Source organism: Astatotilapia calliptera, chromosome 7, assembly GCF_900246225.1.
Source record: "Astatotilapia calliptera chromosome 7, fAstCal1.2, whole genome shotgun sequence".
NCBI classification, from domain to species: Eukaryota; Metazoa; Chordata; class Actinopteri; order Cichliformes; family Cichlidae; genus Astatotilapia; species Astatotilapia calliptera.
Window position 1 is genome coordinate 9,558,587 of NC_039308.1, and position 18,384 is coordinate 9,576,970.

The following is an 18,384-nucleotide window of genomic DNA, read 5'->3' on the forward strand; positions in this document are numbered from 1 at the left end:
ATGTTTGTGGTGTGTGCTCCATATATTTTACTAATTGAAAATACTAGTTACAAATAAACGTTCTCCAGAACCAATGAAGGAATTAGACTTAAGGCCAATCTATTATATAATCAAGTACCCACTTTTTTAAAAGGGTGCTCTTAGAAGTTGGGTGTCAATATGGAAGTCATTAGTATCAAGTGGTGTGATAACACAAATAAGGACCTCATTTTTTAAATAAATTAGGTTAAATAAAACACACAAAAACAGGCCATCAGATGAATCATCCACTTGTGGTCTGGTAATCATTTATGACACGGATCTGTGATAAGCCTATCGCTGTGTTGATCAGCACAAACCTTGTTTACAGCCTCTGGACAGATTCATTTACAACTGTGTTGCACTAATGCAGCTTAATAAGTGTGTGTAGAGGTTCACGGAGTCCTATTTTCCCTCTCCCACTGCAGCGATTGTTAAAATTATTTCAGAGGTAGACTTAATTAAAACCATAGGTCTTCTGCAGGTCCTCCTCTTTCGGTAAATCTTTTATTAAGAGTAAAAATCCGCTCTGTGTGTGCTAATGCCAGTGCAGTGCGTTATTTTGCAAAAGACAAAAAGTGGTCGTGTCAGTGGATATACTCGTTTTACTTGCACATAATTACCCACAGCGTACAGGTGGTCAGAAAGACTGGCCTTCACCCACATGACCCAGGTTGTCAGCAAGCATCTGCTGAAGTGTCACTGAGCAAGACACCACAGTGACACCAGCTCAAGGCTTCTGTAGTGCAGCCAAGCTTCACCTCTGACCTCACTCTCTCAGAGAATTTAGGCTTCCTTGTTCGATAAAGGCAGAAATGGAGTATTTATATTCACGTGCAGTTTTCGCCTTCGATCTTTTTCCTGTTTGTGTTTATTGAAAGTCTTTAACAAGAAGACAGGTAACACAATGCAAGGCAACAAAGAGATCACAAAAATTTCTGGTAGGCTTAAAACAGTTAACAGAAGCTATGTAAGTAAAACCCAATAGCTGTCTTTGGATTTTTACATGCATCACCACTCCTGCTGGTCTTTTCTCAAGTACTGCTGGTCAAAAAGGCAACTTGGCCCTTTCAAATTGTTTCTTTTCTGTGACATTTATTTTAGGTTACATATTTTACATGGACAGGGGTGCAATGGTTAGCACTGTTTCCTCAAAGCAAGAAGGTCTTGGGTTTAACTCCATCAACTCTAGCTTCCTCCCACAGTCCAAAGACATGCAGTTAGTGGCATTAGGTTAATTGGTGACTCTAAATTACCAATGAGTGTGAATGGTTGTCTGTCTGTGTGTATTAGCCCTGTAGCAGACTGGCGATCTGTCTGGGGTGTACTGGCCTCTTGCCCTATGACAGCAGTGTTGGGCAAGTTGCATTGAAAAAGTAATTAATTATAGTTACTAGTTACTTCTTCAAAAAAGTAACTGAGTTACTAACTGAGTTACAAGATTCTAAAAGTAATTAATTACTTAAAAAGTAACTATTACGTTACTTTAAAAAAAAAAACTTTAACCATGGGGTCCAGGGTAGAATTGGCCATTTTTAACTACTTTTGATGTTTCCTCTACATTTCACCTTTAAAAACTATTTACTTTGCCTTGTTTGGTATCATCCTTTTAAGCACAACCTCACGTGTCTGAATTTACAGTTATTCTTTCATTTTGACATACTGTGTTAACACAATTGATCTAAAATCAGACAAAAAAACCCCATAAAATCCGAGTAGAAAAAGTTATATTTTTTACTGTAACAACCACAAACATGTTTAATGAATCATATTTCATAACTTTAAATGCAAATATAAATTGTCAGTTTTAAAAATCCTATGCACAAGTTTTGCAAACAACAAAGTTATTTGCATCCATTTACCTTTTACCTTGATTTTTTAAATAACCATTTCAAACTATTTACAGAACAATCAGCTGTTCTGCATTCAATAAGATGCAACACAAATTATTTGTGCCACTCCAAAAAAATAATTTCTGTCCACTATAAAGGAGAACATCACAGCCTGATACCTGCAGGTCTGACAGCAGGTGTATCACTCCTGTTTCTACCTGGAGACAGCAGTCGCCTCATTGTTCTGACACACAACACAAAACTATCCACAACACTACACACTAACTACACAAGACAACACATTAACTACACACTCCAAACATGCTAAACGTCGCAAATCTGTCACATCTCAAAACTCGCTCTCTCTCTTTTTCTGCTGCCTTTCTCTCTCTCTCTCTCTCTCTCGCCGTCACTCCTAAAACTTCCCCCTCTTCCTAAACAACCAAATGTCATGTTGCCATATCATTTTTGATTGGTCGACATGTTACATTTTTCCATCAACACGAACAGGCTGATTTTTGTTTTGTTTTTGGTTTTTTTGCTCATAAGCAGAGAGTGCTCGCTGCGCTGTCCTTAGACAGTAAACGTGACGAAACTATTGAGGAAAAAACGCCGCGTATATATTGTTTATCATGACTCTGGCTTTACGTGGCCTATTGACACAATTTAAAAACTGGTATATATCACCTTGTTGCTTTGTCATCTTGAAGTGGTCATGTGATTGGCTTACCACGACAACTTTAGTATTTCTCAGTCAAACAGCAGCACTCATGCGATTATTTTGCCCCCTCAGCTCCAGGTGTTGTGCCAAAAAGTGACTGCTGCCTGCGGGAGCGTGTGGAGCTGCTAATCACTGTAGCGCCCAGATTACTTACGTAGACAGCTACTTCAGTGGAACTGATATAAGACGCGATAAGCTGAACACAGCTTCAACCATCTGTTTGTTGAAAAATAGTAACGCGACCGCACCGCATTTTCTTGTTAGTAACGGTAACGGCGGTGTAACGATAGAAATAGCAATTAGTTTGATTACTCGTTACTGAAAAAAGTAACGCCGTTGCTTGTAACGCTGTTATTCCCGTCACTGATGACAGCTGAGATATACTCAGCCCCCCTGTGACCCTGATAACGACAGAAGAAAAGAAAGGATGGATATTTTAGATAACATATTATTTTGTGTGTCATGTTTTCCAGTATCACCTCCACTGCAAATCAAATAACAAGAATGAAAAGTAATAATATTGTATTAGTTGGTGTATGTGTGTGTATTATTCTTCTGTAAACAATATATTCTGAGCTTAGAGATGGATACAAAAAAGACCTTAAAATACTTTTTTTTAAGACTTTTATTACAACATCATAAAATAGCAAATTAACAGCAGTTTTTAAATATATTTTAGAGGAAAGCAGAATAGTATAAAAAACAAAATACTCACATTTGTTTAAAGAGTTCCATGATCTGATATTGAAATTTTGTCTTTGAGAGAAATGCTTAAATTAAGAAACCAACATGTATTGCATATTTTAAGTCAGTATCCTAAGCTCGCTTTAACTGGGAGTTGTTTACTGTGCCGGTCCAACATACCTTAATGAATATGGTAACTTACCATAACTAACTAGGGGCTTTTATTGTGAAAAGCAGAGATATTCCAAGTTCCTTCTGTTGTCCTGGAGAGATTTAGGACTAGGTCTTCAAAAATGTCACAACACTGTATTTAACTTGACACTTGTGTGTTCAAGATGATCTGTACTGAAAATCCCAGAACTACAGGATTTGTAAACTAGTAATATGCCACAGATGAAATACCAGAATTCATCTGACAGCGGCAGTTATGCAGTGAGCAGTGCAATAACACAGTTTCCAAAAAGAACAAGAATAAATTAGATAAGAAAATGAATGAATGGATAAACAGAAGAATAATGAATACTGTTTTGTTTAAGACAATCACGTGTGAGCACTAAAAATATGGCAATAATGAAAACAGGATCTCCACTATAGCCTCCAAAGGGTTTGCAGTGTTAAGAAAAGGTTTTCCAGTTCAACCAAGCCTTAGAGTATTTTAGCTGATGCCAGGAATTCTCATTTTCTTGTTGACCAAAGTCACACTTTCTGTCATATTGGCTGAAGCTGAATTAAACCTGCCATATCCTGCTGGGGAGTGAGTTTAGGGCTTTAGAGATGGGTGAAAGTGCACCACTGTAAATTCAGCTCAATTGAGTTTTGTTTATATATAACGTCAAATCACAACAACAATTACCTCAAGGTGATATACCTCAAGGCGTATGTGTGCGTGTATATATATGTATGTGTATATATATATATATATATATATATATATATATATATATATCTGAGGAGATAAAAGGATGAATATAAATGTGAGTGGTTTTCAGGTTGAATGTACTGAAAACAGCCTCTATTGTGAGCTCTGTGTGTGTGTGTCTTTATTATTGACACTTTCTCTCTTTTCTCTCTTTCTCTCCCACGCAGGCATACAGCTCCATCCTGGTTGTCATGGTGATTCTGCTCAACATTGGAGTGGCTATTTTGTTTATCCACTTTTTTATTTAAAAACAGCACCGCTTTCAGAGTCAGCCCACCTATGCTACAACAACTATAAATTCATATGAGTATTACGGCGAATCTGCTGCCCCTTCGTGTTCCTGGTGAGATTACTGCAACCAGCTGGGACCAAGGAAGGCTCCACCCTCATTTGGGCTAAAGGTGGCTAACCCAAACTAAGCAGAGCTTGGTCCGGCCGTCCTGGAAGAAATGCTGAAGTGCAGAGCCCAAAGGGGTGGACAAAGGAGGGGTAAAGCAGTCCAGATGACTGGACTGCAGTGAGATAATATAGTCCAGAAACTGGACTTAAGTGAGCTTCAGAGGTTCACGTCAAGACTCGAGTGGGCTGCCTGATTCTCAGGCACGAAAGCTGCAGCTGGCTTTTACAGCAAGTGCACAGACAGGACTGACCAGACAGACTTTTTCATCTTCAAATCATAGTTTTCAACAGATTTGTAACTTAAAATTTATTTATTAACATTTTCTCTCATGTACAATACATTGATGGATATGTTCTTTATTTTGTAACCTTCCTCCCCTTCTTTCTAAAACTCCTGCCTTTTGGTTCTTCCGCCTGCCCCGGTGTTGTTACTGATGGTTGTGTGCTTATGTTCCATTGTGTTGGCTGAGACACACTCAAGAGCTGCAGAGTGTGTATGCGCTGTCCACACAAACACACACGCACACACACACACACACACACACACACACACACACACACACACACACACACACACACACACACACACACACTCATTGCTTTTACCCCATCCTTCTTCTTCTTTATCTGGTTAATTTTTATCGCATACTGTGTGTGAGGAGCAGCATGTTTGGATATCATGTTCACAGTGAAATGCGAGTTTCTATCAAGCTTGGATGTTTTTGCCATCACAGTGTATGCCTGTGTGTGTAGGTGTGACGGTGTGTGTGTTTGTGTGTGTGGTCTCAAAATTGCACAGTGGCCTTTCATGCTGTTCATGAACTTTACAAGAGCATCTCACGAGGACAGAGTCGGCGCACAGCAACATCTAGCCGACTAGCATCAGCTGACAGCTGCACTCGCTCCATCTCTCTCCCTCCCACTCAACCCCACCTCCACACACACCGGTCAAAGGATGGAACTTCCTCTGAGTTGGTGGACATTCACAGCACAGCGTATTGGCAGAGCCCTGCGCCTGCTGTACCACCAGCTGAGGTATTTAAAGGAAAATACCGCTTCCATTGAAGCCTCACAAATACGGCTTTCCGACTGCTTCTGTTAAAACCTAACCTGAAGATAATGACAACATCTTTTATACTATACTTGCAAGATGTCTGAAAAAAATCCTAGTCGCCCAACTGCATTGCTTTTGTAGAGCAAATTGATCCAAGTACAACAATGCATGCATATGTGCTGTAATCTTAGTTGTGCGTTGAATCTGGAAGCTTCAGAAGCTTCAGAAGCAACATGTTAGGTTTTGACAGGAGCACAGTTTGGAGAGCGGCCTCTTTCTCATTGATTTTACTCAACTAAGCGACACAGATTGAAGTCCCTAGTTGGAGCTAGGTGATGCAATGCTGTTGTAGTAAGCAGTAGCCAGCGCCAAGTGAGGATTTATCCTTTCCATTCCTTCACTTCTCCTCTGCTGAGCAAGACGCTTACTGACACGCAAGACTGTCGCAGACAGCTGTCGTGCTTTTTAATCAACTGGATTTCTCTCAAACCGCCCAGTACAATCCCTCTGTTTCTTTCCATGTGTGCACATGACTGCTCAGAGAGTACCGTATATGAACATCTGTGTGTGTGTGTGTGTGTGCGTGTGTGCATGTGCGTGTCTGCTCGTCCTTCTCCTTCCTCATGATCGGATGGCAGGATGGCTGAAACCCTCACCATCAGTAACAACTTCCAGGAGGGGCAGAGAGGTTTGCTGTTGCTTTTCTGTCCGACAGCGTTTCTCAGGCTGTAGGCTCATTTCTGGCGTTTCCCCATGTTCTGACAACACCTCGGTCTAGAAGCTCTGCTGTATGTCATCAGCCTGGTGACGATGCCCTGCACCACCCCGTTAGTCTGCAGCATGCTACAGCATGCCAAGCTCTCTCTCTCTCTATAGTTTCACTCTCCTCTTTCTTTCTTTCTTTCTTTCTTTCTTTCTTTCTTTCTTTCTTTCTTTCCGTTTCTGGGAGTTACTCTGTTTTTCAGTTGTGTGGAGAAAAATAATGAAAGTGTTTGAAAGAAAACGACTTGGCTCCTGTATTTTTGGTTTCTCTCTCTCTTTCTTTGCGTTGCGTTGTGTTTTCATACTTTCTGTGTGTGCAGTTTTTGCAGCATCCCTGATGCAGAGAGGGAGTGGTACAGAACCTGCTTGGGAGGGAGGGGTATGGTTACTATAGCAACCTTAGACCTTTCCTCCGTCAGCAGAGGGCGGGGTCTTTATTTATGGGCGGGGCTTACCTATAGAGACTAATGTGCTGAAACAGTCGAGACGATGGAGCAAGGGAGAACTGCAGGTGGAAGAGAAAGAAGATTAGAACTACATTGTAGGGCGAGGTGAGGGGACACAGTGCACTAGAGTTAGCGCATTTTATTATTACGTAAATCAGAATTTAAGCAGCACTTTTAGGGTGTGTGTACATTTTTTATCATCTGTGAGGAGGCAAATATTACGCTGGACACAACACCACGTCCGTCGGCAATGTGCCGCTGCAGCAGGCATCAGCATAGCCATCTGCTGCCATCTTCTGGACCTATATATGAACTACACCAAAAAGGCTGTAAAGTTTAAATATATACACTGTTCCGCCACAACAGTTAAAAGGAAAAAAGGAACCCAGACATGAAGTGGAAAACCTGATTTATCCTATTATAAGTCTTAGGTCCTGACATTCACACTGAGACGACCAGATCCACTTAGCTAAGTTGGATAAGTAGTTAAGTGATAGTTATCCCAGCTAAAACTGGGCGAAAGTCAGGGGGGAAACGCTGGACACATTACCAGCTCAAAACAGCATGACCAGATTCTAATATACTAAAATAAAAAAATAAAAAATGTTTTTGTGGGACATGAATTTACGGACGGGTCACAAGGGATAAAAACATGGTGCATTCCCAAAGATTAATGCCAGTTCAACCGCCATACACTTAAATTGCACTCCCTGACGACTGCAGCCTCATTCAGAAGAACACCAAACTGCCCACATCTTTAACTCAGGTCTTACTCCCAGCACACGACTTTAAAGGCACATGAAGTAGTATCAAACTCTGAACACACATCATTCTGCTCAGAAGTACTCAAAGATCAGTAACTATTAGCAAAACTCACCTCTAAGTGGAGGGGAAATGTAAAATACTGTGCCAGGACTTCCTCAAAAGTGACAGTTTATAAGTCATGATATGCATTTTTAAATACACTGATGATGCCATACTGAAATAAATAACTAAATAAACGACTAAAGGGAACTTTACCAAAAAAAATCCCCGAATTTACCCAAAAAAAAAAGTGAACCAGTACTGACAGGAAACTACTATTCTGCATATTCTCTTCCGTGGAGATTATTGATTCGATATTGGAATAAAGACAACTGTTGCAGTTCTCTTTATTCCATGAAGCTGAAACTGCCTTGGAAGCATCAGTTGAGTGTGTGTCTGGCACTTTAAATACCTAATAACTAAGCGGAGTATGAACGCATGAGAAAAAGATGTGGAATAAAAGGGCAACGGATATCGCTCTGAACCAATCGCAGGAGGAGCCTCGATTAAAGACAGCTCTCGCAGCCAATCAGAGCAGACCGTTCTCTGTGGTAGGTTGGTCTTGTTACCAGAGTTGGGATAATGTTATATACAGCTGTTTTTCTCGCTTCCAAGATTCATGGCAGAATGAGAAGAACCTAGAAGTAAAATGTGCACCAAATTCCTTCATGGCTTCTTTAAAAAACGCCTCCAGAGTCGTCAGTGAGATTTCTTTTTAATCCACAGCTGCTTTTGATGAGGTAATGTCTAAGAAATGTTCTCGTGGTATTTCCACTGGTAACCAGCAGTAGCTTCGGGATCTACTAGTTGTGTTTACAAACTTGAAATCCGGCAGTCTTTGGCTGGTGCCCGCGGCTCCTCGTACAAGTTTTGGGAAGCCATGAGGACGGTGGAGCAACTCTACAGGAAGGGCTTGTTGTTGTGCCTTTTGGCTTGGCGGCTCGGATCAAAAAGTCTCGGTGTGTTTGAGGGTATCATTGAATGGGGCGGTGTGTTTTGATCTCGCTTGCCTTTGTGCAACCACTGTTTCTGAGCCGTCAGGGGGTCCGCGGTCCGACCGGCGGAGGGGGACACGGCGGAGGGACTCTGGGCTGCCGTGCTCCGTGGTGAATGCAGACCAGTCCACTTTGGCTCCATGTGAGACGACTTTGGGGAGATTCTGGTTCGGGAAGGCCTGCTTAGGTGTCGTCTCTGCTCCGACAACAAAGGAAACGACTGTTGCTTGTTAAATTTCACTCCTGCGGCCGCTCTCAGACAAACACCGAGAACGTTGAAGTGGCAAACAGCCGCTTAAACCTAAGTTGGTAAATTAGGACTGAGTTTGCCAACGACGCCTGCGCAATTTGTGCGCACACCCGAGCGCGCTCCCTTCAAGTCGTTTTTAAAGTGAATTCTGTAGTTACTGTACCGGTCCACATACAGTGTGAGTGCGTGTGTGAGGATGGTGGAGAGCCAGAGCTGTGTTCACAGAGAGGGGGTGTACCGCTGGTTCTCCTCACTCAACTCAGCCCAGAGGGCAGAGTTCCTGTGCGGCCTGCTGGACCTTTGCGTCCCCATCGAGCTCCGTTTCCTCGGCTCGTGCTTGGAGGACTTGGCTCGCAAGGACTACCACTCTCTACGGGATGCGGAGATCAAAGCCAACAACCCCGTCGACCTGTCGGGCCTTACCAACATCACAGATGAGGTGGTGCGCAGCAAGCTGCTGGTGTCCCTCGCACTGCTCGGTTCAGACAATCGGGAGGCTGCGGGGGTCCTGTACCGGACCCTGACCCACATAGACACGGTGATCAATAACTACGGCCTGGCGCTGAACGATGGGAGGACAGAGGAGCAGTTTCTGCTGCTGTTCACCATGGCATCCAACCACCCCGCCTTCAGCTTCCACCAGAAGCAGGTGCTGAGGCAGCAGCTCAGCCAGATCCAGGACATCCTGCAGGTGAGAAAGTGCACCTATAACTCCTTCAGAGGGAGAGAAATTAGTTGGGGAGGGGGATTCACACTTTATTTGTTTACAAGAGCCGTATTTATTGGTAGACGTGTCAGAGGAAGTTCTGGCTTGATTGGCAGATGGTGCATTAAAACAGCACAGAGTGTGATATGAAATCGTGTGCCAACTTTTTTGGCAGACTGAGAACTGTTTCAAGAAACGTTGGCAAAACATGCTGGGATCTAACTTCTGGAGGGAAAATGCACAATTATCAGACAGGAAATGAGGCTATTTCACTTGAATTCTCCCACTTAGGTGCTGACACAGCTGTTCAGGAGGTTCAGTTTATGTATCAGATGGAAAAAGCCTGCACAGAGGAAGAGACTTTCAGTGAGATTTTTCTGTGGTTCCTCAAAAAGAGGAAGTGAAAGGCACTTCAGAAAACAGTACCAAGTTTGAATGATATAACCCAAATACATAACGTAAGTCCAGTTGAGGGATTTACTAAGATCCTGTGATTATCCACTGCAAAAATAGTTAAACAAGATGAAAATGGAAATTCAGATCACCTCAGCTTCGCCATCCAGGGTTATTACTGGTGCGTGGCCAGAGGTGAGGGTTTCTCTTCTGGTCAGAAAAGAAAGTGTGATTACAGCAAGTGAAACACCAGCTGGTTACAGGTGTGCAGCACATTCATGTTACCTATGCAGCAAATTACAGGTGAGATACTGTAAATGACAGGCTGCCTGTGAATGCCACAGACCTTGGTCTGTGCTGTTCAGTACTGAACAAGGTAAATTACATGGTTGTAGGTGAAAGCAACAAGTGGTGGGTTATCAGTGCTGAATAGATTGAAGAGGAGCTACCTGTGCTTATTTCAAGCTCAATATTTTCTTTCTTTCTTTCTTTCTTTCTTTCTTTCTTTCTTTCTTTCTTTCTTTCTTTCTTTCTTTCTTTCTTTCTTTCTTTCTTTCTTTCTTTCTTTCTTTCTGTTTTTTTTTTTTACTTTGCTTCATTTAAAATTGAAGATAATCTTTAATCATCTGAAATGAGCCGTTTAAAATCTCTTTAAGCTATCTCTGCTGGGATTGGCTGTCCTTTGCAAACTGAAGGTTTTGAGGAGCAGGAATTAGTTTATCGTTTTTAGTGATAACAATGTTATTCTCTGTCGCGAAATCAATCAATGTAGAGCAGTGTCACAAACCACGGAAGCCCCAGAAAAGTGCAATCAAACGATGAGTTTATTAACAGCCCGGAGAAAACATCAACATATGTCTTCTGACCAAAATACATGTTGTGGACACTTATAAAGCAGTGGGGTACACGCCCCCCCATGGCGTCAGTGACAGATTAAAATAGGTTCCAGACATTAGTCACAGTTAATCGTACATCTTTAATAGCTATAAGCAGACATACAACTTCTCTTTTCTATAACACCTTCCATACAAGGTAATAAACTTCAAGCCCTCAGGGTCTCTGAGGCTAATTATTGACTCTGTTTGTCTGTTACCAAGTAGAATAAAATATATTAAGACACCAAATGAGTTGAGGCCTCAGGCCAGACACATTCCTAGATTATATGTATTATATGTACTATAAGCATGCATTGCAGTTATCCTTCTATGTTCTAGTTTCCCTCAGCATGTATCACCTGGACAGTCACGCCAGTGAAGCTTAAAACCCTTAATGAACTGAACATCAACTCAAAATAAGCACAGATATGCAATGTGTATAAAATACTTCTAACCGTACTTGTAATAAAAGTCAACATAATGGAAGGATCCTCAAATGGACATCTTCAATAAACAACTGTAATGCAGTATCAATACTGTGAGAAATATTATTAGATGAAATAATGCTGTGAAGAATGTTATTAATGCAGGTATAATGATGCAGATTATATGGCAGCAATAAAAGAATTTCTGTATCTCCACATTCTCTCAGAAAAATCTCACAGTTAAACATCTCCTCCCAGAAAAACTCTTATATATGACTAAAATTTAATTTAATTACTTCCATTATGATGGAAAATCTCCTACAAATAAGCAGGAGGGTAGTTCCACATTTCTTTTTTGTGTCCTGTGCAGACCAGAGATGAATAGATAAATGGATCACGCTGTCACTCAGCATGTTGCAGGTAGTCATATTTGTGCTCTTCACCCTGGTACTGTGTGTGTTTGTTGTTCCAGGCAAGCAGTGGAGGAGGAGGAGGAGAAACTCAAGCTGCAGGGCCGAGCGGTGAACGAACTGCCATCTGTTACGCTCAGCCGCATCACCACTATCACCGTCAGTCGGTGTCCCTGCCTCTGTCCCCCTTGTCTCCCACTGCCTGCTCCCTGCCTGATGCCAGCGCTGCCTACCTGCCTCTGTCTGCCTGCCAAGCTTGCCTCACACACTGCACCTGCTGGCACAAGGTAGGAATAGTTTAACACTACACCAAGCTTCAGTTCAAACACAAAATGTATTTGAGTTTGTTTTTGGGGGGAGGGGGGTTTTGCCTCCAAACGCGAACTTGTCCTTGTGAACGCCTACTTAACTATAACTTTCCATCCATTCACTTCCGGGTGAGGGATTTACGCCCTGGACAGGTCGCTAGCCTGTCGCTAACTAATTAATGATAAATGTTCTTTTTATAAGCACAATATCAATCAGATTTATATCAACTTGTTAAAGTTTAAACATTCAGCAAATATTTATTTATTAACTTCAGCAATTGGAAATAAATATAACAGTCTTATTAAATGCAGCTTCAGGGTTCATCATAGGAATGTTATTATTTTGACGCTCAAGGCATAAAATATATCTTTCATGTTGAGACCAGTCGAGCTAATCCTAGCTCGTTTTCTTTGGCTTGATGTGCCGGGCTGTACACATCAACCCTCATACACACTGTGAGCTGAACAAAGAGGGTGAAAGCTGTGAAAGAACACGTTACAATATACAGTTTCTTAATATTGTGCTAGAAAAATGGCAAATAGGTTCAGTGAAATACAGTATATAAGTCAAAAGCAGAGTTTGTATAATTTTAACAGGTTGTTTGATATGATCACATTTATTCTTTAACACAGACTGAAGTTGGCTGCCTTTATGTTGAATTCTCGATGATCCCACACTGCTTCATTAATGTTGTAGTCTGGGCTCTGGGGAGGCCAGTCTGACTGATAGTGTCCCGTTGTGTGTTTTTTGCACTTTTACTTTTTTGAAGCTGCAGATGCTTTCCACATGGCATTGCATGGTGGATCAAAATCTGACTGTCCTGTCTTCCTCCCCTCACCCCCAAACTGGTTGCAGCAGACGGTCGCCCCTCCTTAAGCCTGGTTTTGATGAAGGCTTCTTCCTGTTAAAAAGGAGTTTTTCCTTCCCACTGTCACCAAAGTGCTTGCTCATAGTGGGTCATTTCATTATTGGGGTTTTCTGTCTCTTTATCTTGCAATACACAGTATCTTGAGGGTACTGTTGTTGTGATTTGGCGATATATAAATTGAATTGAAGAATGGCTTTGTCACAGCCATCCTCCACTGAGAACATTTCTGATGCTTGTCAAACAGCTGAAGGGCCAGATGCATCTCTTAGGTCTTGTTTGAGGTCTTTGCTGGATTTTTTCTTTCAGTTTTTTAAGGACATGACTTTCAGATACTGTTCGTCTGGTGTAGATGGCTTTTTTAGGCCTGCTACTTATTTTGTCCTCCACCTGTCCAGGTTGCTCAGATTTTCTGAGGACACATAGCACACCATGCTGAGACATGTCATGTTTTCCACTAGTAGCTCTCACCTTGTTTGTGAAAAAATATTGTTTTATGCCCGTCAAACTCTGTTGTCTTTGGCATTTTTTTATAGAGTCAACTAAATAAATGGGAACAAATAACGTGAAAGCCTGGAGAAATACTGTTCAACATCACTTTAAAACATGACAAGACCGTCTAGCTCCTTGGAAGCAAAATATAAAGAGATGAGGGGGGTGGCTTGAGACTTTTGCATAGTAATTTAAGGAAATCAAGCACATGTGTTATCAATTTTCATGTCAGTTATATTCTAGTTTTCAAGTCAGCAGGACAAGGAGTTTGAACCGTCAACCTGGCTTTTGAGGATGGACCAAACCCCATCCAGTGACAAATGATTAGAAATTGGAAAAGTGCACTTTGTGTAAAACAAACAGTATCTCTTAACAACACTCATAAAGCCATAAATATTGTATATTGGTGCTAAAATGATTACAAGCATGTGGTCTGTCAGCTTGGATGTGTTGCAATGAAAGGTGGAGTCTGTTGGAGGAGATTTCCCAAAATGGTTCATTAACCAGCTGATACAGTAACAACTGAGATAGTGTTGCAGAGATTTGAGGGATTATTTTGAAATGAATCATAAATGTGTAGTTTGGGTACTTTGTTTCTTTCTTTCACACACACACACACACACACACACACACACACACACACACACACACACACACACACACACACACACACACACACACACAGCATACGCTCTCTCAGAAGCAGGCAGACACTCCGTTTTAAACATGTGTAAGCACTGAAGGGAAAGTACCCAGCTCAGAGAGGAGCGTTTGTATTTAGTGTTTTGTTGCCCTTGGCTCTTGCTTAGTGCAGGTCAGCACATTTCTCTATGCTGAAATCAACCCTCTGTGGTGTGTGTGTGTGTGTGTGCTTCTCCAGTGAATCCCCAGGAAGTTATAAATGCTCTCTCCCTCTCTCTCTCCCTCCTCTTTTCTGTTTCTCTCTCTGTCTGTCTTTCCTTTTCTTGGCGCTCTGAAGGGAATGATGGCGTTTTATGTGCATTATCTACATTATAGCAGCTTTTCAGCTGAGCCTGCTGCTGCCTTGTGTGGATTGCCACGTGTGACACAATAGCTGAAAGCAGGGTTTATGCTAGCCACGATGCTAGGAGCACAAAAACACGTAACCACTACCAAATTTCCACATAATCAGTGGTATGGGAAAATGCACAAAACCTTAACTTAAAGCTCTGATCTGCACTAATATGAGTTTTCATTAAGAATTTATTAATATGTAAAGGTTATGGCTCTAATATACTTTGGTAACTCTTAAAAAGAAACAATAAAACCCCCCCAAACAGTACTGCCTATTAATACAGCTGCTGTACACTCATAATTAATACAACAAAACTATTAAAGCCAGTTCTGTACTTTCAGTTTTACAACTGCACAGCATAAGACTGCTGTTCTGTCTTTATATCTATACTAAACAGAGACTTAATGTGTTGTGTGTTCCACCTGGTGGGTGGTTTATTGATTGATGCAGGTGTTAACATAGATGTTGCAGGTTATTGCTGCATAGGAAGACTAATATAGTGAATTAATGCTGTGCACAGATTAAATAAGAACTGCACTGTGTCTGCTGAGCTTTTGAAGCTAAGCCTGCCAGCATGCTCTTGGGGCTTTTGTTGTCACATGACCATTAGTCATGTGACGCTAACTTGTCAGCCATTTTTGTGCACCACAGTGTAGGGTTCAAGTGATTAAAGCCCCAGTAGCAAAGGGCTAGAGACCAACTGGCAACCGCTGGTTGCTAGGGAAAAATGTGCATTTTTCTGCAGACTGCATGGAAGATGCAGACTCTTCTGCAAACTACTCTCTAAATTGTGGCGAAACTGAAATGTGCGACACATATAAAGATGGAGATTGTTTGCCTTCAAGGTAAGAGTAGTGCCTTTTGAAGGCGACCTGTCTCCATTTTCAGTTTACATCACAACTTTTCAATTACTACTGCGCTGCCAGCAAACTAGCTAGTGCTAGTGGGTGTATTCCATTCAAACTGGAGGCAAATCGTGGCAGTCTGCTAGCAAGCACAAGGAAGCTTTTGGTGCAGCACCTTTATTCCAGTGATCGTGTGTTCCAAAACCTATTTTGTTTTTATTTATTCTTTTAGCTCTCATCAACTTTACTTCCAGAGGCAGAATTATTTGAAATAAAAAAGACATTTTAAACCAATGCATGCTACAGTTCTTTGGTGTGCTTGACATCAAACTTCAACTACATAATTAACCACTAGTTGGTGAACCTGAAAGTCCATACCATGATTATTTATTCATTTATTTATTGTTACACTGCATAGATTTTATCCTTGTAGTTTTAGTTCAAAGAGCTTATGTGAGCACACTGAAGGACTTTACATGACCTACCTCTGCTGCCATGGCTCATTTCTTTTCTTTTAGTGCTGATGACAGCCCCTTTTTCTTCTTCCTGTCATTGGTCCAAAATTCCAAACCATCCAAGAGTGTTTTGACACTGGAAACAAACTAAACCCTGGTTCAGTTTGATCCAGCTCTTTGTCAGTCTCAGGATTGGCTGTTTGGTGCCTGATGGTCTGTGGTAAGTTTCACACCTATAATTTTCAGTTCATGCCAAAGAAAATTCCACACTAAGCGAGTTAGGTGTGAAAAGGCCCAAAGTGCAGCTTTTATCATCTACAGAGAATAAAGCTAACATGACTCGGATTGTTTGCAATCATCAGGTAACTAACTTGTTGCTCTTTTGTTTACAACTTGATCTACTGCCCCCAAGTGGCCAAAAATGAATGAAGCTTTAAAAACAGGATTGAATTTAATGAATGTTTGTTGGGAAATTCACAGAATGCACAGAAAAACTGTTATTAGTGAGATTAACAGCATTTCTGCTTTTCTCAACTACACATAGGACAGACCTTAGTGCCACTCCAGTATTTTCCTCCTCCAGGATTTAAAGCCAACTTTCATGATCTCGTTTTAACACAAAGCAGCTGGATTCTGAGCAACTCCGGGGAGGGAGCAGTGGTCGGGAATTTGATTTTCTCCAGCAGGATCCAGCAATTGCTCATTGGTATAAACAGCAAATGCAGTATGCTGCCCACATCTGGTGGTCCTGCACAGACCTGAATAATTGCCTCATTATATGAGAGCTTTATACGTCTATAAAAACAAAGCTAGTGTCAGAATTAACAGCAGAGTCGAGCTGGTTTCTGAATGCAGGGGGAGGAGGGGCAGCTGTCAGCTCCCAGTCTGAGTTTTACAGTTTTCAGGAGGGTTTTTTTTTTTTTGTTGTTTTTTGTGCTACTTGCAGCTTTTTTGAATTACTTGGAAGGTCTCTTTCCACACTCCTTGTTTTTCTGCTTTCCTGCCTCATAATCTTGCTTATTCTTGTTGTTCTCGTGAGTGCTGCTTTTGCTTCTTGTACCTCCAGTCTGAGTTTCCGTCCTCTCACTTGCAGTCTGCAGATGGAGCAGAAGTTGGCCGAGTAGCATGCGGATGTGGCAGTAGCACACTTAATTGTTTTCAGATCTACCGCCTGTTTGATTTTAGGCTATAGTATGTTTTGGCTTTTTCCCTTTGAAGAATCATCAGAGCATATCAGCTGAAGTCTCGTAACACTAATCTTTTTGTGTTTCATTTTATGACTCAGCATTATAAGGGGAATTTCCGAGGAACCGGGAGACATAACAGCAGTTAAAGAGCTGATGCTTCCCACTGTTTTTTTTTTTTTCACATTACTGTACTTAAAATGAACTTCTCATGCTAATTTACAGTTTCACATTTTTATTCTGGGATTCTATCACAGTAGCTTTGCATGATTCACAGTTCAAAGTAATCCTTATTTACCTTATACTGGAACCTCAGTTTATCCTCCTTGTGAAACCAGAACACACCCTCCCTCTGATTGGTTTGAACAGGATGTGGGTAGGGCCCGAGATGACCATGTTGTAGATAGCCCATCTAACTGACATCATCCAGATCCAATACTAGAAAAAAACAGTTTAGGGAACTCAGAGGCCTGAACAGCGATTACTGATTGCCTGTAGTTTTTCATGTTTGTCTGCAAATATTCGCTAACTACTAGTCGGGCAATAATAAATCTGCAGCCAACATGTTTCATAAGGGACAGCTTTTACTTTGAAGGTGAAACGTCTTCATATCCAGTTTCACTGCAGCTTGCAGAGTAGCTGGACAGTGTTTGTGGACACGTCTGTAACTCCCAATCAAATTGCAACTGCAGCAATATGCTAGTGACCAAAGGAATCACAAGGAGGTTTCTGCCACCCATTTGGGGAATATGTCGTTTTCCTTAGCAACAGGTGGTTGCCAGATCATTAACTTGATCCTACATTGTCACTATGATTGTCACATGTCCGAAAATGGGGGTCAAGTTAATGTTGCATTGTTTGTGTCTGCAAAACCTCAAAATGACAATTCATGGGGAAGTTTTTTAATATAATTCTATACAAATGGATTGATTCTCTGATTCAATTCATTAGCCATTAGCATTAGCTGCAGCTTATAGTAAACTAGGTAAACACTCTATGAAAGTATAGAACAATCACTGGGACCATTTTTCTTATGAGTACTTCTCCTTTTAGTGCATTAATACATTTCCTGGTCATACTTAAGAAAAAACCTTTATTTGTAACCTTATTTACCAAATAGGACTTGACCTCAATAAGGGCTACAGTGTTATCCCATTAAATGGATTTGGATGGTTCTCAGGGCATTTTTATTGAATTAAGTTGGTTAAGTGAAAAGTCTGATGGGTGTTTGATCATCCCGTCAATTCAGACTTGAAAATACTCCTCCTTGGCCTTAAGTGCAGGACCTTAAAATAAAGGCGAGTGTGAGGGTGTTAACTGGTTTGTTACTACACAATAACTTATTTTACTGGGAAGAACGACTTAACAACAGCCTCAAGTCTGGTGATTGAACTTCTGTGACTCAGTTATCTTCAGCAGCTGTGAGTTCCCTGCTTTGTGTACACAAAAGAATAACGTAGTTCTCCAGCTAAACACGTAAACAGTGCATTATCCTGACAGACTGC

At 41.3% G+C, this 18,384-nt stretch overlaps 2 protein-coding genes across 3 annotated transcripts in view; both read left to right on the top strand.

Moving 5' to 3' along the window:
• jph3b (junctophilin 3b) overlaps positions 1-5,127 on the top strand; it is a 51,887-nt gene extending 46,760 nt beyond the window's left edge. The window contains exon 6 of the mRNA XM_026172949.1: positions 4,342-5,127. Within this exon, the coding sequence (XP_026028734.1) occupies positions 4,342-4,422 (81 nt within the window). The 3' untranslated portion in view covers positions 4,423-5,127. The remainder of the gene's footprint in view (positions 1-4,341) is intronic.
• Positions 5,128-6,792: 1,665 nt separating this feature from the next.
• Positions 6,793-18,384, top strand: part of zcchc14 (zinc finger, CCHC domain containing 14) — a 30,659-nt gene continuing 19,067 nt past the window's right edge. For both annotated transcript variants that reach the window (XM_026172950.1, XM_026172951.1), the window contains exons 1-2: positions 6,793-9,575; positions 11,756-11,980. In XM_026172950.1, coding sequence (XP_026028735.1) covers positions 9,081-9,575; positions 11,756-11,980 — 720 coding nt within the window. In that variant the 5' untranslated portion in view covers positions 6,793-9,080. The remainder of the gene's footprint in view (positions 9,576-11,755; positions 11,981-18,384) is intronic.